Source organism: Mastigoproctus giganteus, chromosome 9 (assembly GCF_048544385.1).
Source record: "Mastigoproctus giganteus isolate SK-2022 chromosome 9, ASM4854438v1, whole genome shotgun sequence".
NCBI lineage: Eukaryota > Metazoa > Arthropoda > Arachnida > Uropygi > Thelyphonidae > Mastigoproctus > Mastigoproctus giganteus.
Window position 1 is genome coordinate 42,841,220 of NC_143583.1, and position 27,475 is coordinate 42,868,694.

At 34.6% G+C, this 27,475-nt stretch overlaps 2 protein-coding genes across 4 annotated transcripts in view; both read left to right on the plus strand.

The window, feature by feature from the left end:
- cnc (NFE2 like bZIP transcription factor cap-n-collar) overlaps window positions 1-27,475 on the plus strand; it is a 405,472-nt gene that overhangs the window by 53,318 nt on the left and 324,679 nt on the right. The window contains exon 1 of one of the 3 annotated variants that reach the window (XM_090381867.1): window positions 167-284. The exons of the other annotated variants lie outside the window; for them this stretch is intronic. The gene's annotated coding sequence lies outside the window, so the exon portion shown is untranslated. Of the gene's footprint in view, window positions 1-166; window positions 285-27,475 lie in introns of those variants that run through there. 3 annotated transcript variants of the gene reach the window in all.
- LOC150080180 (polypeptide N-acetylgalactosaminyltransferase 2-like) lies at window positions 820-2,493 on the plus strand. The gene has a single exon (XM_090380637.1). The coding sequence runs from the start codon at window positions 820-822 to the stop codon at window positions 2,491-2,493; it is 1,674 nt and encodes a 557-aa protein (XP_090236763.1).

A 27,475-nucleotide genomic window follows, 5' to 3' on the forward strand; every position in this document is an offset into this window, starting at 1 on the left:
TATGTGAACCTCTTGTTAGGCATGCGCACACATCAAAGTTGCTGATTCACTATCTAGTTCTCTGTTTTGTTTAGGTACAGTTCACCGGTGTCGGTTGTTTAACTCGTGCTGAAAAGTTCCAACTCTACTATTGCTAACAATTTTATAATTAAAATCGTAATTTTATTTAAAATGGAATATTGCGCTGTAGGAAAAGATGCTCAGTGGGTACATATATGCATTTCGTAATGTTTTTATGAAATCACGCCACTGTTCACTTTAGTAGAAACAGTGTGGTTTAAAGAGTAAGTTGCCTCATTTGTTGGTTGCTCTCTTTCTGTTATTGTCAGTGAAAGTTATATTAACTTTTTTGTTGACTTTTTACAGAGCATGAGATTTACTACACATTAGACATTTTTAAAACACATACACGTTTAGACAATAAATAGCTTTCTGTTTCTGCATACCATCTCAAGTCGTGACACAAGTTTTCCACATGAAAACTTGTGCCATGTGTAATGAAAAACGACTGTCAGCTGTTCTGTTTGCGTTTACTATCCCGTACCTATCTAAGATTGTTCCGCATGCCGTTAATTGTTAATTACTCTTAAAATAATTAAATATTTTTGATTAAATTAATAATTTGCCATTTTTAATTTAAAGGTATAATTGTAAGTTTCTTTAAAATCGTTTTAATGAAGTACTGCTACTCACTGCACTGCTTGGCTGCTTTTATTTCCTGTAGTTAAAATTGAAGAGCCTCCTCATGGTTGGATGTGCACAAAGGAACAAGCAGAAATTTAACTCCTGGACTAGTGTGTCTGCATTGGGTTTGGCAAGATGACTGTTGCAGCACGTCGCAGAGTGAGGTATCTTGTGCTTTTGATTTTGTCTCTTGGATCAGTAACTTTATACTTGTTAAAGACAACTAAAGGGGCTACAGAGGAAAACAAAGCTCTAAGGTTGAAGCAATCATCAGAGCAAATTTTTGAACAAAAACTTAATTCTGATACATCAGATCCAAGGCTTGGGTGGAGGTATTTTGATGAAAAGACTTACATCTCAAAATCTAGTCTTCAGCCAGGTGCTGATGCTTATGCACGCAATAAATTTAATCAGGACGCTAGTGATAAACTGCCAAGTAATAGAGATGTTCCTGATACTCGACATCCTAGATGCTCCACTAAAACTTACAGTGATGATTTCCCACCAACTAGTGTTATCATTACATTTCATAATGAGGCTAGGTCTACTTTATTACGAACAATAGTTAGTGTGTTAAATAGGAGTCCAGATCATTTGATTAAGGAAATTATTTTAGTAGATGATTTTAGTGATGATCCATCTGATGGGCAAGAATTAGCAAAGATTCAGAAAGTCCGTATACTTAGAAACGAAAAACGTGAAGGTTTGGTTCGGTCTCGGGTGAAAGGAGCAGATGTTGCAACTGCTGGAATACTAACTTTCCTGGATAGCCACTGCGAATGTAACATAAATTGGCTTGAGCCTTTACTCGAAAGAGTTATGGAAGATCCTACAAGAGTTGTTTGTCCAGTGATTGATGTAATAAATATGGACGACTTCAAGTATTATGGTGCATCTACTGATCTCAGAGGAGGATTTGAATGGAATTTAGTTTTTAAATGGGAATTTCTGTCAAACAAAGAGCGACAGCAGAGATCTTCTGATCCTACATCTCCAATCAAAACACCAATGATTGCTGGTGGTTTGTTCCTGATTCATAAACCTTACTTTGATAAACTTGGTAAATATGATACACAGATGGATATATGGGGTGGTGAAAATCTTGAAATTTCCTTTCGTGTATGGCAGTGTGGTGGAAGCCTTGAAATAATCCCATGTAGCAGAATAGGACATGTATTCCGAAAGCAGCATCCCTACTCTTTCCCTGGGGGAAGCGGTAATGTTTTTGCTAGAAACACCAAAAGAGCAGCAGAAGTTTGGATGGATGATTATAAGAAATATTATTATTCTGCAGTTCCTGTAGCAAAAAATGTACCAATTGGTAGCATAGATGATCGTGTTGAATTGCGAAAAAAATTAAACTGTAAACCATTCAAATGGTTCCTTGAAAATGTGTATCCAGAATTAAAAATTCCTAATCACGGTGCACGTCGGCATGGTTCTATGCGTCAGGGATTACTATGCATGGACACCCTTGGTCATTCAGCAGGAGGATATATTGGTATGTACAGCTGTCATGGTGCTGGTGGAAATCAGGAATGGCAGTTTTCTCGGGATCACTTAATTAAGCACGACGAGTTGTGTTTAAGTCTTCCTTATCCAGAAGTTCAATCCCAAGTAATTTTAGAGCACTGTAAAGATAGTGTTAGGCAAAAATGGCACTGGTGGAAAAATGGACACATGCTGAAGCATTTTTCACATGATTTGTGCATAGATAGTGATAATTATCATACAAAAGGATTAAGGGTTAGCAAGTGTAATGAAAAGATTATGAGTCAGCAATGGACATATCTCAATAGTGTCAAATGATGTCATACAATAATTATTTATTAAAATTGTGCCAGTGGATGGATGTTGTTGAACATTTATGAAAACTAGCAACCACATTTAATCTGTTATAAATTACTTAATCTTTATAATGATTTTGTGGTTTTGACAGTTCTTTCATATTTAAGACTTTTTTTACCATCTGTTTACAATTAGATATTTGTAGCCTATTTTTAAGGTATTAGCTAGTCAAATTTTGAATGGTATTCTGTAGTTGAGTGAAGTAGAATAGATCACAAAACAAAAGCTGCCTATGCATGCAGTGAGTGGTACAGAGGGGGGGGGGGAAGCTGACATTGAATTACAGGAGAGAGAGAGAGAAAGAACTCACTATTCTGAAAGTCATATTTTTAATATATGTATTGTTCTTAAACATAAGTTTTATAAATGGCTTAAATCATTTGATAACTTTAGCAGACTTTACTGTGCTATACTGCTATTATAATTTTATTATTATTTTTTAAAATTTAGAATAGCAAAAATGGCACTGGTGGGCTTTGTAGATATATTTTTTGGGAAACCTTGGAAATAACAGTATAGTTTAAAACAAACCTGTTTTTTCCATTATCACTTTTCTCACCTTCATTCATTCCCATAACAGTTTACCATGGAACCTTCAGATATTTTGAATGTTGTGCATCATACCACCAAAGCACTATTTGCAATTGTGCTTTGCATTATTTTATCATATTGGCTGCTAGTTAGTAATTACAGAATTTAAAATACCTCTGCAGTTTTTTGTACAACAAATATGGTGGTAATGAAAGATGAATTTTTCAAAGTTACAGATAGTACAATATGAAATATTGTTTATATCAATCTTAATGCTTAGATTAGTGATTTATTTTCAGGAATTGTTTTTATATTTTTATTGCTGTAACTTGGTTTCATGAAAAGTGGGTCAGACTATTCTTACATTATAATATTAGTTATTAACTATAAGATTTATCCACATTTAGTATTTAGTGGCAAATGATGCAAGAAAGTATGCTTATACAGACGAGTCAAAAAAAAAAAACAAAAAAACTTTCCATATCATCTGGCTACCCCCTCTAATACCTTGCTAGTCTAATACTTTGGCTCTCTTGAATTTATTCAAACTATTCACTTCCACAATTCCAGTTAGAAGTGGGTAGTGAATAAATTCAAGAAAGAACTAGAAAAACTATTAGATCTACAGGATATTAGAGGGGATGAGCAGGTGATATGGGAAGTTTTTTTTTTTTTGTTTTGGCTGATGTATAAGCATGCTTTCTTGTATTATCATATGCTTCTACTAATACTAAGTGTGGACAAATTCCATATTTAATAACTAATATTATAATGTAAGAACAAATTTGCATTTCTTATTCTTACTGTGAGATCATCATCATCATGATGTGAGATAGTATGTACCAATCCTTCTGAAGGAGTTTTAGATAATGAGGACCTACAGTCATTAAGAAATTACATTATCTTTTTATATATTTTTTCCTATTGCAGAGTAAAATCTGATGTTTCATTTCACATGATATCTGCATCTTTGAACAGCATATAGTACTGGGTGATTCAGAACCTTCCTGCCAGTCTTTAGGAATATGTTGTGTACGGTTACCATTTTGTCCTCATCAAATTTTGCGACAAAATGGCTCCAACATAAAGAATATGAATAATAAACATATATATCATTCTGTATTTTCAGATACAGAAATTTATTAAATAAATGAAATTATGCATTTATTTAATAAGTAATGAAACACATGGATTATAGTTATGTTATGATTTTAATATTAGATTATAAAAATAAAAAAATCAAAGTAGATTATTAAAATAATTAACTTATATGGAATTAGGAATATCCCATCTCTTTTTTTTTTGTGTCCAGGAGGTTTAAAACTGCTTACCATATTCACTAGTCTTAATGTTTGACACAAGAACAGACTGCCTTCACAGTGAGTTGCACTGGTATTGTGTACTATCTCACGAATGACATCACCATACGGGTTAATTTGTTATTATATTTAAAAGATATAAAGAGACAATGGCTAATTAGCAGATTACCCTTTTTTTGGCAGTATAATATCATCTCTAAAACAATCTGCCCACTAGTCTGAAAACAAATGTTTGAAAGCAGAGCAATACCATACCAATATCTCATTGTGAAGGCAAAGTTTGTTTGGTTGGTTTGTGACCACATTTGTTATACACCACTTACTTCACTAACATCCACATTAATGGAGCCATAATAGTAGAAAGCAAATATATTGTTGTTTACCATTTGGGGAGCTAGTTATTTGATCTACAGGATATTGAAATAGGGTAAATAAAAAGCCTCAAGCATGTGATGATTTGCACCACTTTTCTAGTGGAGGGGAGGAGATATTCTGAAAATGTGGATATTTCAGGGACAAATTTCTGAGAAATTCCCCCAGAAACCAGAAATGTTTCTGGGACCAGTGTCATGGATTAATAATAATGAAAGGAAAAGTTCTCATTAACATGAGTCAAAAAATACCTTCTTGTTTAGTTGCACCTTCTTTAAATTTTGCTAATTAAAGAAATAGGATGGAATAAAACATTTATTTATTATATTCCTTTATTAATTAATTTTTTTACACAAAGAAATATGTTGTATATGAGCTCCCAAAATATCTTTCAGCCCATATGTCACATCTTACATTAATGCTTCCCAGTTGCATTTAGTTTGTGACATACCAGTAATGGGGGAGGGTGCTCTCACAGATCCCATTATTTGTAAACTAGCCACATCACATTTATTTCATTTATGTATATTTATGTTATAAATAAATTAAACTTAGTTTAAATTACATATTAAACTATATCTCCTTATCTTCCACTAATTCTTCTGAAGTTATAAGTAAATCGATTCAATCTATAATTTCTGTGAGTTTCTTTAGTTTTTCAGTAGAAATACGTTAAACAGAATATTGAATAGTTCTTAAATTGACATAGTTATATATGTTTTACTTTGATGGAAAATGGGCACCTCCGTAGCCAGGTGGGCAGGAGCAACAGTGCGTAGCACACATTTCTTGATTAGACTGGGGTTCGAGCCCGTGACCACCAAATACAGAGGATGCGGAAAGGTCAGGGAATGACCACCACATATCCCTGGAGCAATATGGCCTTAGTTGCTAATGCTCCTAAAAACCAAATAACAAACAAATGATGTAAAATGAAAGTGTATTCATGAATTTCTAAGCTATTTCATTTGTAGTGTATTAATTACTTGTAAATTTGCATACATGGTAGATATTTCAAGTACTTGTGAACCTTATGATTTAAAAAAAAAAAAAAATTAAAGAAATCTAATAAATGAATTTGGAGCTTCTTATTTGTCCAGAAAAATTTCAATAAGCTATAATTCAATAAGAAGGCAATTTCAGACCCATGTCTGTAACAACTTTTTTTTTTTTTTTTTTGTTATTGAACTCCCACATGCTTCCAGAATCCAGCAGGATATTTTTCCATCCATTACCTTTTATGTAATCTTAGAGATCTGCTAACCTTGATAAAGATTGTGTGATATCAGTTTTATCATTCCATACCCCTTCCTCATTTAGTCATATAATGTCAGAGGAAACAAGAAATTACAAATTTAAAAATTAGCTCTCTTGATCAATAATTTGGTGATTATTCCTAGTCTCTCTTGGTCTCTGATTTTTCATTAAAATTTCCCTTGAGTATTTTTTGTCAGTGATGTGCCTACATTTTTGATATGGCATGAAAATCAGTTGCTGAATTATATACTATTTGATAAGCATTGCTTGCATAACTTTCTTAAATGACTTCTGAGTTGGATAAAATATTAATTAGATCTATAGTGTTTGAAGATGTTTATTGTAAGATTTGATTACCTGTCTGTAGAACATTTCTCTCCTTTTTTTTTTTTTTATCAAGTGTGCTTGAAATTGCTATATGCATTCAGTTCATTTTCTGAAAAATACATCAGTGATATATTCATTTTCTTCAGTGGCCAATAATGTTCCCAGCTCTTTTTAGAATAGGTAGTTATAATTCTTTTATGAGATCTTTGTTGAAGTATATACTGCCTTTATAGTGTTTTATTATTCTCCAGTGTTCATTAATAAATTTAATTGAATCATTTTGGAAGGTGTCTTTTACTGTTAAAAATGAAATTATATTTTTAATAGCAAAAGAAATTATTTTAGCTTATTGGTATTCATGAGAAAATAGTTTTTTTTTTCTATAGCTTAACCTTTCTATAGGTTTTTGATAAAAACCTATAGATAGGTTAAGCTATAGAAAAAAAAAAACATCTCCAGAGAGAAGTTTTTGGTTTTTATTTTAACTTTTTTTTTTTATTATTTTTTTAAAATTACGTTATTAGTTTTTCCACAAAACTAATTTAGTTCTCTCGTTTAGAATTCCAAACTGCATCACAGTTTGATGTGTATAAATTACTTTCGTCTCTATTCAATTTTTTTTTTTTATGTTGTTATACAACATTTTCTGTATTCTATTTCATATTTTTTATTTTCTGTTTCTCAGTAGTTGTTTTTTCAGAAAGATAAGTTTGGGCACTTTAATGACATTGTTATTTTCTATAATGAAATTTTAAATTCAATTCAACATGGAAGAATATTATATACATATTGTATTTTCCCAAATTGTTTGAACATTGTTGCTTTCTTTGTACTTTCTTATTTCCTTAATTTATTCTCTGTAATAAAGAAGAGCATCTCTTTGTGATTTATTTGTGTATTTTGCTATTTAGCTATTTGGGGAAAAACTAATTAATAATAAGTAAACAGTAATGTACATCAGTAAGTAAACTTATTAATGTAAGAGTAATGTGATTTTTTGAAAAGTTTCCAAAAAGTGCACTGGTTTTAGAGGGAAAAGTTATTTTTGAGAATTATAAGTAGATAAACTCTTTCTTCTTCTCTTTTTTTTTTTTTTGTATTGCAGAGAAAACTATCTGTATATGAGATTATTGTAAATAGAATGTATTATAAATGTGGGAGTCATTTTTAGCAAATTTATTATTGCTGCCAGGTATCAATTTTGAGGGATCAAAGTTTCCTGTAAAGTCTGTTCAAGTTATTGTTAACTTATCAAGTTCATTTCAAAAATGAATTTGATGAACTGATAATACTAGTCTGAATAATAAATTCTGTACATATGTGTTCAAAGTAAGCCACTTCCCTGCCATTGAAAATATTCAAATTATTTTTTACTATATTAAAGTTATTTTTACTGGCATATTTGAGTATTTGAAAAAAAAATCTTGACTTATTTAACAATATATTTTAAATTTAATTTTAGCTTTTTTTTTTTTGTCATTCTTAATTGATTACAGTATTAATTATAGAATTTTTGCTGTTTTTCTAGATAGCACATATTTGTAAATTTTTTACTATTAAAATAAACAAAAAATTATGATTGTGAAATTGTCTTTCTGTATTTAGTGCAGTATCAATTTATTTGCATATTAGGGGGTTGGCTTTATTAATTTCTGTGTTGTGTATAGAAATGTTATGATGTACAAAAAATATTTTTTTTTCAGTCATATTACATAAAATAATCACCTTTTGAGTTTTATGGATAGATATTTACATAGTAAAAAAAAAAAAATTTGCTTTCAATGTCTGTATCGATGTTTGTTGGATATAAAAGTATTGTACAAATATACATAATACTGGTAAGGTTCTGTGATGATTCATCCAGATTTACTTGATATATTTATCAAACAAATTTATCATTAATGTAGCAATTTTATCCACTGTTATCAATCATATAGAAAATAATGACATACAGATTTTAAACATCTAGTAAAACAGTCCTAGTTATAAAACCCCTTCCATAAGAGATTTTAGAATTTTATAATTTGAATAAATATTACTGTTGAGGTAGCAAAATGCATATAATCTTTGAGGAGAGCTGCTAAGTTCTGGCTAAGTTCAGAGATGAATGCTATTCATCTTATGGCCATCATTTGTTCTTGTGAAAATGAGGATGCGTAAACTAAAGTGTATTTCTGAATGCTTGAATGATATTTTGCATCAGGGTGATGGTAAACTGTTCAAATCATAAAATAAAACAAAATCTTGGACTGATATTTTTAATTAATGAAGTTTTACTTAAAACTCGGACCAACTATATACTATTAAATACAAAGCTTTAATTTACATGTGTTATACTCAGCTCAGTACTGTTTTGAGGTGTTATATTGGTTTTTGTTATCTGGTTGAATGTTATAAGCTTGTTAAGATTGTAAACATGAGAAATATTTGCCATCACAAAATGTTAATGCAATTGGGTGTATGTGTATAGTTACATATAGTTTTGTGTTTGTGATTATCTTCAAAATGGCAGTAGCGATATTTTTTTTAATTAGTAATTTGACACTTTCTGATTTTGATAAATTTAGATTTATAAAGAAAATTTTAAACTTAAATTTGAAAATTTTCTAATATTTCACTCCAAAGCTTCTAAATGAAGCTTCTTTCTAATATTTCACTCCTAAATGAAGTAGCATCTTTTTTTTTTTGTTTTTAATAGTTCATAGATGTTTTACACATATGAAGTCACTTCTGAAAATGTATCTGAGCACCTGTAATTATAACATTATCCATTTTAACATTGTTTAAGTTTTTAGCAGTGCCTTTATTCTTTTAATGAATAGTAAATTGAAAACAAAACGAGTACTTTTTATTAGAAACTTGGATTATATATGGCATGAGTCATCTGTTTCTATATACTTCTGAAATTAAAATTTAAAACTAGATTTGAAGTCTTAATTTTTATGAATTGTATTAATTTCTTCATTTCATTTAGTTGTGATTCATAATGTAAATTAAAATGAGCTTTAATTTATGCATAGTTAACAGCGGTTTTGCATTTTAAAACTGTATAGCATTGTGCTGTCAAACTATAAAATGATTCTGATTGTAGTTTTTTTTTTTATGAAACCCCCAAACATGAAAGGTATTAGTACCTATAGTACTTAGTATCATGAGGTATATGATACCAAGTTGAAGGATGAGAAGACTGAAGATACTTGTTGATATTGGACTTGTATTTTTCTGTATATTTCAGGAAGTACATGGGGAACAAGGTGTTCCAGAAAACAACATGAAAGGATAGAGGAAGAAGAAAAATTAATTCTATAAGTTTGTAGTTGTACTGTGAATAGATGTTGCACATGCTGCTTGCAGCATGTGTACAGACTGGTTTGGAAGAGAGTGGTGGAATTATCAATGCCAATTAAGAAGAATAGTACTTGTGGAAGTATCCGTAGAAACGGAACGTCCACGTTTGCTAGAAACAAAATGAGATAGTGTAAGCGAGAGGCCATTAATTAATCTGATGGCACTCTTTTGAATGGAGTCAAGAAGATTGAAAGAGGTTTGGGGCACCCTAGACAAATGGGAATGACACTCAAATGAGATTTGTAGAGTGATTTGTTGTTTAGAAGAAAAGTAATGCTTGAGAGCAAAAGAAAAAACCAGTTTTTTAGATGCAGAGGAAGAAATATGTGCAATGTGCTTATGACAAGAGAGGTTTGAAGTCAGGGTAATCCCTAATAGAGATATATACAATCTTGTCTTGAAATCAGTGTCATTAAAGATGAGCACAGGAGCAGTAGGCTCTTTAAGGGAGGGCTGAGATTTGGATTGAAATTAACTAAGTTATCTTCACCCCACTGGAGAAATACTTATAGATCAGCATTTAAGAAATTGGTGGTGGATATTTGACAAGCTGGTACAGGGCAAGGTTTCTCAAACTGGAATACTATGTGCTATCATCAGCATAATACTTATGCTGATGTATAAGGATTTCCAGTCAGTGGAAGAAGACCATTGACCTGGCTGTAATACACACTGCTCTTCAAGAAAAACTTCTTCCTCTAGTTTTTTAATTAAAATTTTAAGAAATGTCTGTTGAGAGGGTACAGAAAATGTCATACACTTGAGTTTTTACACGTGCCACCATTTCATGATGTTAAAAAAATTGAGGGAAGTAAAAAGGAAAAATTATTTGCCTAGAGTAGGGCTTATACAAAGCATAACATTTTGTACTATAATAAAATGGTTTCACCTTGTGGCTTTTTCATGAAATTTCCCTTCATAGTTTCCTTGTGAGATAATACACTATCCATTTATTCTGCCATTGCTAAAGGGCACTATGGAATCTCTCTTTCACTCTCCTTACTGTTAATATTTTTTTAGTTCCCTGAAATGTAATTTATTTCCTCCCTTTGTGTTTATATTTTAGTTTTGTTAAAAAGAAAAAGATATTGCAGAGCTAGATTTAATAGTATGGGAGGGGCAGAGCTGTGTATTCTTTGGCAGAAATTGTTGCTTTTGGTCATAAGTTAGCACACACAGATTTCACTACAATCTATTTGATATTGAATTTTGCAATAAAAATGTGTTAGGGTTCCATAGAGGAGTCCTATTTGTTCTGCCAAGCCATGAGTGAGGAGGAGATACCTGTTTCAGTCAATTAGCAAATTTATTCTTTCAGATTCATCATCTGAATACTCAACATGATCTTACTGGAAGTACATAAAGTAATACTGAAGCAAACTAGATGATGCTAGCAGATATGGTACCAAATTGCTTATAAAGGTATATACTGTCATTATCTAGCAGCAGAACTCCATACCATTATCCATATTGCCATGAAAAGTTGTATGGAGTTCTAGAACATTATGGTGAATTTAAAAAAGAATAAGAGAAAGTTTCAGAATTTCTTGTTTAACAGGTGTTAATTATACTTGGTCAGCTAAGAATCTAATCTCACATGTGGAGGATAGAAAATGGGTCTTACTATTTGATTAAAAAATAAAAATGGAATTTTGATGCATTTGTTTAATTTCTTTCTTAGATATTCTGTTTTTTTTTGTTTTTTTTTTCATTTTGAAAAAACCCTTGATTTCTTTTTAATGTTTGTATCATGTATTTAAATAATAATAAACAACGAAAAACAAGGTAACTGAAGTTGTTTTAATGTTGATTCTAATTTGCTTTTGATTCTGGTAAATGCACTGATTTGAACCTCACTTATATTTCAAGCTATTCTACATGGGAGCTCCTCTCAAGCTCCTCCTTTAGATAGGACTATATTGGTATAAATTCTAAGCTCTTAGTCTGTTAAATTTTAAATGTCTTTCCTTTTTAATATATTAAGAATGTATCGCAGCACTCCTACCATTCTTCCTTACTTTACTATTGGTTATTAGCTGTACTTGACCTTCGTTAATATACAAGGTCATCAAGAAAAGATGCAACAGTTTTGCATCTGAATGCTTAGAAAATTTTGATGTATTGAGCTAGCACCAATGAGTTTTTTTTTTTTTTTCATTAAATGGACAAGACATGCAGCATATCTTACTGGTTAGTAATACACCCTATTGGAAAAATTCTGTAAGCAAGATGGAGTATGCTACCAAGCAGCATGCTTTTGTGTGGAGTGGTTTTATAAACTGGCAGTTTTGTTATTGGCAGCATGTATTAAGGTGAGATTAGGTTGCAGAAAAGATTCAGAAAGGTTCAAGAAGATTGAAGTTGACCAGTCTAGTGCTGCGATAGATAATAAGTGCACTGTTGGCCAAAAAAAGAGAATTTCTGGAAATGTTACATTTATAGGAAGCAGTTATTTGTAGCCCAAAGAAATCCATGAAACAGTTATAACAATAGCTGCATCTTGAATGCACAGGAATCACATATTCAATATGTTTTTGCTTGAGTAATGAACTTTCATCATGCCTTCCATGGTTAATAAGTCAAACTTACCATTGCTAGTTTAATATACCAAAAATATGGGCATTCAAAACTGTTGCTTTTTTTTTTTATGATGAACCCAAACATGAAAGATATTAGAACCTATCAGTGGTGTTTGTTGAAATATTGACAGAGGATATTAAAATATAAGCAAGCAGAAAGCATACTGAAGGAAGGCCTTTCAGCTACACATGAATTTGTTAATTTATTAGTATTAGTATTTGCAAATGATGCAAGAAAGCAAGCTTATACAGTATCAACAAAAATAAAAAATTCCATTTTCACCTATCCATCCCCCCTCCAATAGTTTTAGTTCTTTGAATTTATTCAAACTATCCACTTCTGATATTGAATATTCCTTTTGTTTGATTACTTAATACATTTTTAGACTGGGTTGTATGCTTGTGCCGTTGTATTAAAATATTTTAGTCAAGTTAATTTAAGGTGATGACAAAAGGATTTCTTGATAATACATGATTGCACTTAGTTATAACTCCCAAAATACTAAAAGGAATTAAACATTTAAATGAAATTGTGAAGCCGTCCAAGGTTAACATTTTGCTTAGTCAGAGATTCAGTATCCTTATGTTTGCCTGTATAATGACCTTGTAGATTTTATTTAATGTGGATATCTGCGAGATCTTTATGATGTGCACTATTTCTTTCCTGTTTATTGGAAGGATACTATTCTTCATGGACTAATGTTATTAGTGGAGTTCCCCAGAGTTCAGTGTTGGGTCCATTGTTGTTTTCTGTATTTATTAATGATATTCATGAAGGTATATCAGGCTTAATGTCTAAGTTTGCAGACTATATTAAGGTTAGCAGAGTTGTTAATGACAGTACACTACTGCAACAGGATCTAGAAAAGTTGAGCAGATGGTCTGAGAGGTGGCAACTTAAGTTTAATATTGACAAATGTAAAGTACTGCATATAGGTAGCAGTAACCCCAGAGTAAAGTATCAACTGCGTGGTGGTACTACATTCAGGGTGGTAGAGAATGAAAAGCACCTGGGGGTAATTTTGCAGTCAGACATGAATTTTTCTGAGCAGTGCAGTCTGCAAGAGTAGCTCATGGTGTCTTGTCAATGATGATATACAAAACTTTCTCTAGCAGGGATAAGGAAGTGATTATCCCCTTGTATAAGGCAACATCTTGAGTACTGTATACAGGTCTGGAGGCCTTATTTTAGGAAGGATGTAGAGCTGGTGGAACGAGTACAGAGAAGGGCAACAAGATTAGCGAATGGAACAAAGGATTACTCTTACGAAGAAAGGCTTAAGTTCTGGAAATTACTGTGCTGATGTCTGGAGACTAGGCACCTGCAAGGTGATCTGATTGAGGTATATCAGGCCTTGAATGGTTTGAGCAAGCTCAATGCTGATGGGATTCTTCCTCTTGCCCAAATTAATGGCCGGGGGGGGACATAAATTTAAATTGAGGAAAGACAGTTGTAGAATAGATGTGTGGAAATTTGCTTTTAGCCAGCAAGTGGTTGATTGCTGGAACCAACTTCCATTTGTTGTTGTAGAAGTTGAGAGCTTAGATAAATTCAAGGCAGAACTAGACAAATGTCTGGAGCAAATGGATGGATGAAATGTGAAGTTTTTTTTTTTTTTGGCTGATGCTGTATAAGCTTGCTTTCTTTCATCATATTAGCATTAGCATTTAGCATTAGTAGAGGCATTTGATGCAAGAAAGCAAGCTTATGCAGCATCAGCCAAAAAAAAAGAAAAAAGAAAACCACTCCCACTTCACCCCTCTGTTCGTTCAAAATACCTGTCCAGCTGAGCCTTAAACTTATTCAGGCTATCAACTTCCACGACAAGGGATGGAAGTCTGTTCCACCAACCAACCACTCGCTGGCTAAAGGCAAATTTCCGCACGTCTATCCTACATCTGCCTTTCCTCAATTTGAATTTATGCCCTCTCAGGTGATTATTCTGAGCGAGAGGAAGAATCCCATCAGCATTGAGCATGCTCAAACCATTCAATGCTTTATACAACTCTATCAGATCACCTCGCTGGTGCCTAGTCTCCAGACACTGTAATTTGCAAAACTTAAGCCTTTCTTCGTAAGAACACCCCTTTGTTCCATTCACTAATCTTGTTGCCCTTCTCTGTACTCGTTCCAGCAGCTCTACATCCTTCTTGAAATGAGGCCTCCAGGCCTGTATACAGTACTCTAGGTGTGGCCTGACCATTGCCTTATACAAGGGAATAATCACCTCCTTATCCCTGCTAGAAAAATTCCTATATATCATTGACAATACACCATGAGCTACTCTTGCAGCCCGTCTGCACTGCTCAGAGAACTTCATATCTGCCTGCACAACCACCCCCAGGTCCCTTTCATTCTCTACCACTGTCAGTGTAATACCACAGAGTTGATACGTTGCTCTGGGGTTGCTGTTTCCCATGTGTAGTACTTTACATTTGTCAATGTTAAACTTCATTTTCCACCTCTCGGCCCATCTGCTCAACCTTTCCAGATCCTGTTGCAGCAGCATAGTGTCAGTAGTGTCCTTGACAACCCTGCCTACCTTTGTATCGTCTGCAAACTTCGACATTAAGCTTGATATACCATCATCAATATCATTTATGAATACAGAAAACAATAATGGACCCAAAACTGAGCCCTGAGGGACTCCACTAATAACATTAGTCCACGACGAGCAGTGTCCATTGATTACCACTCTCTGTCTTCTCCCCCTCAGCCACCCCTTTACCCACAGCAGCAATTTGTCTCCAATGTTACACTGCTCCAATTTGTGCAGCAGTCTTCCATGTGCAACAGTATCAAAAGCCTTTCTAAGATCCAAGTATATAATATCAAAGTTATTCCCTGCATCCAGTTCCTTTGTGACTGCATCATAGTATCCAATCAAATTGGTCAGGCAAGACTTCCCCTTAACAAAACCATGCTGTGTCCGAGCTATAACTGAAGTCTTGTCTAAATGATCCTGCAGTGCTTCTTTAACTAGTGCCTCCATTAATTTTCCTGGAACAGAAGTTAAACTCACAGGTCTATAATTGCTTGTGTCAGCTTTTGATCCTCCTTTGTGAATTGGGGTCACATTTGCACATCTCCAGTCTATGGGTACCTCCCCTGAGTCCAACGAAGCTCTCATAATTACGGCTAAGGGTTTGCTTACTTCCTTTGCTGCCTCCTTTAATATAACTGGATAGATCCCATCCACCCCAGGTGCCTTTCTTGTGTTTATCTTCAACAATTTCTCCTCCACTTTACTCTCAGTTATTACAAGATTCTCTAGCTTACTGCTAGAGTTGAATACACCTCTGGCATTCCCCTCGCTAAATAACTCCTCATGTGTGAATGTCGATGCAAAATATTCATTTAGTTTGTTAGCTACCTGAGCAGGATCATCAACAGTTGACCCATCGATATCAAGTGGACCAATCTGATTCATCCCCTTCCTTCTAGAGTTTACATAAGTAAAGAACTCTTTGCTGTTTTTCTTTGCATCCCTTGCCAAAGATTTCTCGTAATCTGCCTTCGCCTGCCTAACCTCCTTTGTAACTTGGTTACAGATCAACTTGTATCTATCATAGGCTTCTGTGTCATGTGTTAATTTGTATGTATCCCATGCATGTTTCTTCTCTGCCATATGCCTCATCAGTTCATCTGACATCCATTTAGGCCTAAACCTTGAACAATATTTCTTAGTTGGTATGTAAAGTCTAGTAGCTTCCAAGATAAGTTCTTTGAATGCTTCCCATTTTGCATTTACTGTTGGTAACATCATCAGTTGGTCCCACTGTATAGAATTTAAATACTGTCTCAGTCCATCGTAGTCGCCTTTACGAAAGCAATAACCCTTCCCTTTACCCCTAATGGTAGTTACCTCTTTGAGTAAATCCCACTTCAGCACACTGTGATCACTGCCACCTAGTGGTTCATTTATCTGCAGATTCTTAATGCATGAAGAATCACTGCTGATAATCAAATCAAGAGTATTCCTCCCTCTAGTTGCCTCCCGAACATGCTGATGTAGAAAACAATCATCCAATAAATCCACAAAAGCCTTGCTAGTGTGTGAGTGACCAGCCCACAAATTCCAGTCAATATCTGGGAAATTAAAATCTCCCATTTTAAGACTCTTTGGTTTACTGGCCCACTCTATTTCCCTGTACAGTTTCTTATTATACTCATCAGAGTCATTAGGCCTATAGCACACTCCTACTCTCAATTTTGATCTCCCAATGCTTATGTCACACCAAACTGACTCGACACTGCACTGTCCAGCGATGTCCACTGGCTTCACTTCCTTGGATTTTTTGTATTTCTTAACTAATAGCATAACCCCTCCTCCCTTCCTATCCAGTCTATCTTTTCTGTAGACGTTGTACTCCCCAAATTCCAGTATGCCTCTGTTGCCAAATATGCCTCTGCTAATGCTATTATTTTTAGAGCGAAACAATTTTCTTCATGTTTTAGATTTTTTAATAATTTCTCATTAAGTAAGATTCTTCAGAAGTAGGATTTATAGGAAATCTTTCATCTTTAAGTGTTCTTTTTAACATAGAGCCTTAAGCCAACATGGTACCATTTGTGAGACACTTATTATTCTGTCATTTTTTTTTTTTTTTTTTTTTTCAATTTAAACCCCAAACATGAGAGGTATTAGAACCTATAGTACTTAGTACTGTACTTGGGTTGGGAAGACGAAAGAAGATATTTATTGATATTGGACTTGAACTTCTGTAGACTGTAATTTTCAGGAAATATGTATGACGGAAGGTTGTTCCAGAAAACAGCAGTTGAATGAATAAACGAGGAAGATGAAAAGTTTGTTCTGTGAGTTTTAAGTTGGACAATAAATGGATGTTGGCTGGTGGCTGCACGTGTTCAGACTGTTTTGAAAGAGAGAGGGGGAATTATAGAAGCCAATTCAGAAGAACAGTGCCCATGGAAATATCTGTAGAAGAGGCATGCAGCAGAAACAGTATGTCTATGAGACAGCGAGTGGAGAGACTCTAACTTAACTGCCCTCTTCTGAATGGAATAAGAAGCCTGAGAGAGGTTTTGGGAGCACCACTCCAGATGTGGGTACAATATTGCATGGTAGGGTGGATTTGCAATTTATACAGAGTGAACAGCTGTTTGGAAGAAAAGTAATGCCAAGAACAAAAGAAAAACCAAGTTTTTTAGATGCAGAGGAAGCAGTATTTGTAATGTGCTTGTGTCAAGAGAGATTAGAAGTTAGGGTAATCCCCAAAAAAGATATATCATATTGCCTAGAAATCGGAGTGTCACCAAAGATAAGCATAGAAGCAGAAGAATCCTTTTTGCAAGATATAAGACGAGACTGAGTTTTAGAAGGATTGAAATCAACTAAGTTGTATTTGCCCTACTGGAGAATTACCTGAAGATGCGCATTTAAGGAATTGGTAGCAGAGTTTCGAGAAGTTGAAGCTGATTGAGCAGGGCAAGGTTTCTCTGGAAAGGAAAGTGGAATGCAATGTGCTATCATCGGCAAAACTATGGATAGGATTTCCAGTCAATGGAAGAAGGTCATTAATATACAAGAGGAAAAGAGTGCTAGAAAGAACTGAACCTTGGGGGACACCGGCATTAGTGGAGAAATTAGAAGACAGAGAGCCATCTACCATCACCCTCAGTGAGCGATCAGACAGAAAACTGGATAACCAATTACAAAAAACAGTTGGAAAACTATAAGATGGAAGTTTGTTTAGAAGACCTTTATGCCGAACATGATTGAAAACCTTTGAGATATTAAGAGCAACTACTTGTGTTTCACCGAACCTTTCCATTGAGTTAGTCCATAAATGGGCAACATAAGCCAGAATATCACAAGTGGATCGACACTGACGGAATCCATACTGGCGATCGATGATCAAACGGAAGGTTTCTAGGTAGTTTAAGAATTGGCGGTTAATTGATTTCTCCATTACTTTAGAAAGAGTAGAAGTAATTGCAATGGGACGATAATTGGATGTCAGGGATTTGTCGCCCTTTTTAGGAACTGGCTGGATATGAGCAAATTTCCAAGCAGAAGGAAAAACACCTTTGGAATAAGACAGTGAAAAAAGGCGGCAAAGAATAGAAGTAAGTTCAAGAGCACAGATTTTGAGAGCAAGTGGAGAAATACCATCGGATTTCTCCACAGACTGGAGCTTTCTTAGCATCAAGATTCGACAAAATCCTCCTGACATCCTTTTGACAGAAGACCACAGGAGGCATTGAATGGAGCGTTTGGGAATGGTGGCAGGTGTTTTACCAAGATCATTAATACATGAGTTGGAATAAAAATGGGATGCTAACAGGTCAGCTTTATCCTTGGCTGAAGTGACAACAGAACCATCTGGTTTGGACAGAGGTGGGAGCAGAGATAGGCAAAAGTTGTGGCCTGTAGCTTTGGCAAGAGACCAGAATGCTCGGCTACCATTAGGGCAAGAAGCAAGTTTTCTACTCTTAGCCTGTTCGAACTCTAGTTTGGACTGATTAATAACTGCTTTACAATTGTTGTGAGCTTAGGTGTAGGCAGAAAATGAAACTGAAGAATTAGAAACAAGCCAATTATGATATGCAACGTTCTTCTCTTGAACAATCTTAGCACATTTATTGGAAAACCAAGGTTTAGTTAAAGGATGAGATTTTAAAGTGGAGTAGTAGTAGTAGTGGCATGTGATGCAAGAAAGCAAATGTATGAGCTTATGCAGCATCAGCCAACAAAAAAAAAAAAAGAATCACACCATTCTCTCCAAATGCCTGTCCAGTTCCTCCTTAAATTTATTCAACCTATCAACTTCCACAACGACAGATGGAAGTTTGTTCCAGCAATTAACCACCCGCTGGCTAAAGGCAAATTTACGCATATCTATTCTACATCTGGCTTTTCTTAATTTGAATTTATGCCCCATTAGGTTCGTAATCTGAACAAGTGGAAGGATCGCATCAGAATTCAACGTGCTCAACCCATTCAAGGCCTTATACACCTTAATCAGATCACCGCACAGGTGCCTAGTCTCCAGCCACTCCAATTTGCAGAACTTAAGCCTCTCTTGGTAAGAGGATCTCTTCATTCCCCTCACCAATCTTGTTGCCCTTCCCTGTACACGCTCAAGTAAATCTACATCCTTCCTAAAATGAGGCCTCCAGACCTGTACGCAGTACTCAAGGCGTGGCCTGACCATTGCCTTATACAGAGGGATAATCACCTCCTTTTCCCTGCTAGAAAAATTCCTATATATCATTGACAAAACCCCATGACCTGCCCTGGCAGCCTGTCTGCATTGCTCAGAAAACTTCATATCTGCCTGCACAATTACTCCCGGGTCTTTTTCATTTTCTACCACCTTAAGTGTAGTACCATACAGTTGGTACGTTTCTCTGGGGTTACTTCTACCCATATGCAGTACTTTGCATTTGTCAAGGTTAAACTTCAGTTGCCACTTCTTAGCCCATCTGCCCAAATTATCTAGATCCTGTTGCAGTAGCACACTGCCATTACTGTCATTAACAACCCTGCCAACCTTTGTATCATCTGCAAACTTCGACATTAAGCCTGATATACCTTCATCAATATCATTGATAAATATACAAAACAACAGTGGACCTAACACCGAACCCTGTGGGACACCACCAATAACATTAGTCCAAGAAGAGCAGCACCCATTGATTACCACCCTCTGTCTTCTCCTACTTAACCATCGTTTTATCCATTGTAGCAACTTACCTTTAATACCATTCTGCTCCAATTTGTACAATAGTCTTCCATGCGCAACAGTGTCAAAAGATTTCCTGAAATCCAAATATATGATATCAAAATTATTTTTTGCATCCAGTTCCTTTGTAACCACATCATAATATCCTATCAAATTTGTCAGACAAGGCTTTCCCTTAACAAACCCATGCTATGTCTGAATTATTGCTGCAGTCGTGTCTAGATGATCCTGCAATGCATCTTTAACCAGCGACTCCATTATTTTACCCGTAACAGAAGTTAAACTAACTGGTCTGTAATTACTCGTGTCACCCTTTGATCCCCCTTTGTGAATTGGGAATACATTTGCACATCTCCAGTCCGTGGGAACCTCCCCAGAGTCCAAGGATGCTGTCATAATTATGGCTAAGGGTTTGCTTAGTTGCTTTGCAGCCTCCTTTAATATAACTGGATAGATCCCATCCACCCCAGGTGCTTTTCTTATGTTTAACTTCAACAATTTCTCTTCCACTTTGCTCTCAGTTATTTCATCTCAGTGTGGGATAAAGGATTCCATTCCTTCAAGAATAATTTCATTGACATGATCTGAGCAAACGTTGACATCAGAAGTTTTGAAACAGTAATCCGACCAAGGAAAAAAAGAAAAGAAATCTCGCAGGTCAACCCATTTTGCATTCTTCTAATAATTCCAAACAATACGTGGTTGGGAATAGCCATGAGATAAAGGCTCCATTGGACAAGAGGTAATCACCAAGTTATGATCTGAAGTGCCTAAAGGACCTCTCACTTTGACTGTGTACTTAGAAAGGTTGTTTGTGAGAAAAAGATCAAGCGTGTTGGCTGTATGATTAGGATTGTCCGATATTCTTGTAGGTAAATGAACAAACTGTGCAAGGTCATTGGTAATTGCAAAAACCTCTGCATCTTGACGAGCTGGGTCGGTGTGACTAGAAAATTGAAGCCAGCTGGAGTTGAGCATTAAAATCACCAAGGAAAATTACCTTACTGTTAGGAAAGTTGGACTGAAGAAAGTCAAGTTGCAAAGAGAGGAAGTCAGAGCTCCAAGTGATTAGTGGAGTTGGGAGAATGGTAGAGACAACAGATCAATTTGACACAATGAGATAGAGAGATTTTAAGCCAGAGAGGATCGAAGAGAGGAGATTTTAAATTACCAAGTCTCTGACAGGGAAAATCAGAACAGACATATGCACAAGTACCACCTTTGAGGCAAAAGGAATCATACAGCGAATAATTTGGGCATCTGAGATGAGCAGTAGTTGAATCAACCAAGAACTGAGATTCTGTCAGAAAAAGTACATGGGGTTTGGCAGACTGCAAATGAAAATGGACATCGTTGAGATTAGAATTGAGACCATGTATATTTGTGAAATGAATTATGAAGTGTTTGGGAGGTTTAGATCTTTTCGCAGATAAGCTTGCTCTATTAGTTTGACAATTCATGGTGTATTGAATAGTAAGAAAAAGTGGGTGGGACATGCTGTATGAAGTAATGAAATTTTTGGATATGGCATACACATGGTAAGAATATACCCAGATCCTTGACATAATGTGGCCTTGACAATGCCCCCCACATACACACTATTCTGACTCCCTCCAGTCACTATCTGGCAGAGTAGAGGTAGCAAGATTATGCACTAGCTGATCCGGAAGCCTCCTAGACAGTGACAAATTGGCCATGGCAGAACATCAATAGTCAACTGACCTTAACGGCAACCTTGACCTTAACAGCAATAATGGTCCTTGAGGTTGTCACAGGCAACTTACCAAAAGGTTCGGTCCAGTGTACTAACTAGTGGCCAGCCTGCGAACACTGTTTTAGAGGTGTACCCTTGAAATGTAAGGAATAAGGGATCTCGCCATGATGTTCATCCTAACCTCAAAAATCATCAATCATACTGCATGATGGAAGAGATGGGGAAGGCTTGACCAGAACTTAGCTCTAGAGACTAAACATGGGTTCCACCACTTCAAGCCTCCAATAAGCAAAGTGGTGGTATTGCACCGGTTGATGAGTCACCTAGTACTGCCTGGTAACAGAGGGTCATTCCTCCATGTGGTGTGGTCACCACACCTCGACCCCTGCATATGTTGGTTCACACCTGGGTGGTCACCTACCATGTACTTGTGCATGGAGGTTATACCCAGGATTACTAACAGTCCCACCATCGTGAAGGTGCAAGCAGAGGATTTGGCTGTCATAGACCATCCGGACTTCACCGAAATTGGGTCCACTTGACTTGAGTGTCACCCGAATATCAGTTCCATCAGCGTTTTAGACTTCCCAGTAGCAAGTACAGCTTGTCTGGCATATCTGAGAGAATGCCTGTGACAACCTAAAGGACCATTATTGCTGTTAAGGTCAAGGTTGCTGTTAAGGTCAGTTGACTATTGATGTTCTGCCATGGCCAATTTGTCACTGTTATAAATAGCTGCTGAACAATGTTCGGCAGCTCACCTTTCAGCTTATATTTCACCAATGTAAATCCCATCACATTCGTTTCAGTTTAATTATAAATATCATTACTGTAAGGCATAAGAAATTATTGATAGTATTTGTTGGGTATATTGTATACTATTCAGTGTTTATTTACATGCTGTATATATTATTTTATAAAATATATATACTGTGAACACATCCATTTATAATGTAAGTTAATTAAAAAAAAAGTGTGTGCATGCATATGCAATGTTTTTAGTATCTGGTGCTATGGTTAATAGTATCAGTTAAAACCCAGGACTGGGATAGCAAGGAAAAGTATTCTCATATTATACCCCAGGGGCTCACATCTGGTGAGTATGGGCTTGGCACACCCAAGGTCCTCAGCTGGATATCATCATTCTTCTGTTTCTTGGTGATTCCCTTGTCTCTCTCTCTCTCTCTCTCTCTCTTGGGGTAACTTGGGAATTTTTTTTTTGGCTGGTGGAGCCTAAGTCTCAGGCTTCCTTGCACCATATAGCTAATAATAATAATAAAATTAATAATTATTAATTTATTAGCCTATAATGTAACCAAATAAGGATAGTTAGTGCCATGTTCTACTATATCACTTGATGATAATACTACTCCTGGCATGATAATGTCTCAGAAATATTATTGAAAGCTCAGAGATTTTATGCTTTTAAAGGAAAAGATTTTGTGAAATGACACTGAAAAGAAAACACCGAATATAAATTTCCATTAAGTAATTAACCCGATTAGTGTCCTAAAGAATAAACTTATGTAACTCTAGAGTGCGCCATAAGTTTGGAGGCAAAATACTGATACAAAATAGGTTTAATATGTGCACTATTCACACAAACATAAATATGGAGATTTTTGTAAAGGTTATCTGAACTGATATTTTGAGATTGATATGAAGCCCATATAGTTTTAAATTATTTTCTGTTAGGAAGGGGAGTCAAACTGCTTTATTATTAGCAAAGGTTTCTTGAGGTGAAGAAGAAACAGCCCAGATTTTAATGTCATCAAGAAAAAAATTAGCCATTATGCAAGATTAAGGGATATCAGTGCTGAAAGTAGCAGCAGTCATCTTGAGGTATACCAACTGATATGGTGTTTTGCATTATTATATTCTTAGCTTTGAACAGTTTTCTTTTGAACAGTGATTCATGAATAAAGCTAAGATTGTCTCCATTTATTCCATAGAAGTTTGTGTTAGGCAGTGAATGGTTTTAAATATGCAACATCTATTTGCAATGTCTGATTAACTTCTTCAATGGTGAAATAAGTTGGTTTCTAGAATGTTTTTCTGTTAAAACTTTTTTGACTGTTTCTAGCATTTGAAGAGTTGTTGGACACATAGCATTCTTCATCTTAAAGCTCTTCACAGCTATCTTGAAATATTGAAAACCAATGAAAAAAATATATGAGCAAGATGGAGTATCATTTATGAATTTGCAGATTTCAGTTGCAATTCTTCCCCCACCCAGCTTGAAATAAAATTTAGTTTACTCGCTCTTTATCACTTTACACAATGACAGTGCCTTGAATAACACAACAGCCAACACTAACAATATGCTCTAAATGTGGCCTGTACTGTGGTATAGAGCTGAGTTTTCTTCTCTGTGGAGTAATTTTGTTTATACCATATGCAGTGCAACATTGATTTTCCATTCTGATAATGGGAAGCAGGAGGCCAGTTAATCGAAAAATACAATTTATTCACAGTAAATAATAGTTCATATAAAGTGTGGGTGTGTTGAATAGAATAGCAAGAAAGTGTAAATAAGAAGGTAGAAACATGGGGAAGTAGTCTAGTGCAGTCAAAGGCAGCAAATCCAAAACCCAAACAGAGCATGGACAATAAAGCGAAAAAGAAAAGTTAACAAAATAAAGTGAGATTCGTAGAGAAAGAAGATAACGAATAAAATATGCATATTAAGAAATGTATGATTACAAAAGTGATAAAATAGTAATGTTAACACACAACTTACAAAAGTTGCCTCTCATCAGGTGCCAGGATTGCAAGCAAAATAGCAACATATCTTCATTTCTGATGTAAACTACAAGCCAAAGGGTAAAAAGCATAAACAAATAAAAATGAGAATAAAATTTATTTACTAAAATAAATGAGAATGAAAATAAAATTCAGTTAAATTTTTAGCTTCTAAAAACCCTCCTTTTAATTTTTATTTTGTTAACTAAATTTTATTGTCATTTTGCTTGCAATCCTGGCCTGTTTTGTAAGTTGTGTGTTAACATCCTTATTTTATCAATTTTGTAATTATATGTTTCTTATTATGCATATTTTATTAGTTATCTTTTCTTTCTGTCTCCCTCACTTAATTTTGTGTGTGTGTGTGTGTGTGTGTGTGTGTGTGTGTGTAAACTAAAATAAAATATATGCCAGTAGCATGACAAACCAGTAGAGTGAAAATGAACTTAACCAATAAAATAACAAAAAATAAAAGTAAAATGGGGGAGGGGGAGAAGAGAAAATAAAGAAGAGGGTACTGTTGAAGCAACATTCTTAAAATAATTTAGAAAATACAAGCCAATTCAAAAGTCCCCCCCCTCCCCCCATTTTACTTTTATTTTTTGTTATTTTATTGGTTATGCCACTGGCATGAAAATTTATGAATTTATTTTTAGTTTATTATAGGCAACATATAGTGGTTTGTGCTTTTCTGCTGCCACTGATGTCAGCTTTTCAACAATTTTTTTCTTATTTATTTTTTTACATTTACTTTTTACACCTCTATTTAATTTTTGGATTATTTATATATATATACACACAGTATATATATTGGTCGATTAATTCTATTAAGTGGTATTTTTATAGCATTAACTCACACATATTCATGCACACATGACAAAAACCATACCATACAATTCTATCATTATAAACCTTAAATATTAAAATATTAAATAAAATTATATATATATATATATATATATATATATATATATATATATAAATAAATAAATTTTATGGTTGGTATGTACAGTGCTTATATATTATCTGTGTATATAACCAAATAATGCATTCAATATTAGGTTTAATTTCTGTAACTTACTTAAGCTAAACATTTTATTTAATTATACCCAAGTTTATAACAAAGAGCCGTTGCTGCAATTATCATAATTATGTAACTTAATTTTGCATTTGCTAAAACAAGAATAGAACATAAAATTAACTTACTAGAAATAATCTGATAATAGCTTTTCTTTTGAAACTTTTCATGTGTATCAGTTCTAATTTTTGGTAAACATACACTGTCTCTAAATTCATGTACAGATAACCCTCATATACAAGATAGTTGGGCCGACCAGGCTAGCCAAGTAGATAAAGTGCCTGCCTGGCAACCCAAAGGTCGCGGGTTCGATTCCCGCCTCAGACTTGGATCGCAGTAACATGCAAAAACTTTGGGAGGTGCATTATGGCCATAGAAGCTGATGCACCAACAACTAACAAGAAAAAAAAAAAAAAAAAAAAACAAGGTAGTTGGGTTCCCATAAAATCTTGTGTAGTGCAAAACCATGTTATACTGGACTAAGAACCAGTACAAAGGGGGGGGGGGGTTACGTTCAAAAAGCTAACAAAAATACATCATTTTATAACTATAGGAAACTTAATTTTTATTAAAAATAGTAATAACTGAACAAACGTCTTACAAACTGTGATACATATATGTCAGATAATGTACATTCATTTAATTTCCTGCCTCTTCACCGCTGCTAAGCACAATCAAATGAGAACCTTTTCTCTGTTGCCGAATATCTTCACCTTCTGTACTTTCTTCTGCAGCATCTAGATTTCGTGTATCTTCTGCTCTTTAAAAAATTAGTAATCAGGGTTTGTTTGCTTTTGCTTGATAGATCTTTTTGTAAATTGCATGGTATGGAGCTAAGCATTTTTGAAGCTCCCTTTTGAACTTTGTGTTCCTTTCAGTCGAAGGATCTGCATTCAAAAAATAAGATTCTAATTGCTCGGCTAAGTTTATGCCTTCCCGTATACTTCTTAGTGTAAAATTTGGAACTTCAGAATTTTCATCTGCGCAATCATCCTCTGAATTGATTTGGTTTACCTCCGATTCCATTTCCACCAAATCTGCTTTGCCAGACTCCTTTCTACCAGTAATTCTCGAATGTCTTCAGTAGTCCTATCATCAAAACCTTCTCTTACTGACTTAGCAAGTTCTACTATCACATCAATACTGTTTTCTGCCAATTCGACCATATTTCCTGAATGAACTCACTCTGGCCATACATTTTTCCACATGCATTTAACTGTGACGGTTTTACTTTGAGCGATAAAGCTATGATTCTGATATAGTCCACAATTAAAAAATGTTTCCATGCCTCCATCACTTCAATAGATTTGGAATCAATTTTTTCCAAAATCCATTGTAATGATTTTCTGTTATAATGATTTTTATAGGTAGATATAATGACTTGATCTAATGGCTGAATTAAAGAAGTTGTATTAGGTAGTAGGAACATTACTTCAACATTTTGGATGACATAATTTTTTGGATGGCCTGGCACATTATCCAATAGTTAAAACTTTGAAATCTAGATTTTTCTGCTTTAAATAGTTTTCCACAACTGGCACAAAACAATTTAGAAACCATTGTTTAAATAAATCAGCAGTTACCCAAATTATGCCAAAGTTCCTTAGGCATAATTTAGGGGTGGAATTTAATTCACAACAAAGAAATTATTCCAATACAGTTCTTAAGAACAAAGTTTACTAATACATACCCAGAAAAATTTATAAACAATCAAATAAAAACCAAAATAACCTTACAAAATTCTTAAAAAGTCACGAACTGCAAGCTTCAAAGTCAGCTTTTTATGGTTTTAAACAAGCACATGGGGATTTTCCGAATTTTTTTTTTTTTTTTGCATAACGACCATTTTGTGAATCAACAGCAAAGATTCACAAAAAAGAGTGGAAATGTTGAAAAATTACATCCAACAGGGTTTTCTCTGCACAAAAGCTCAAAAATGCCACGTTAAGCAAAGTTTGACGCAATT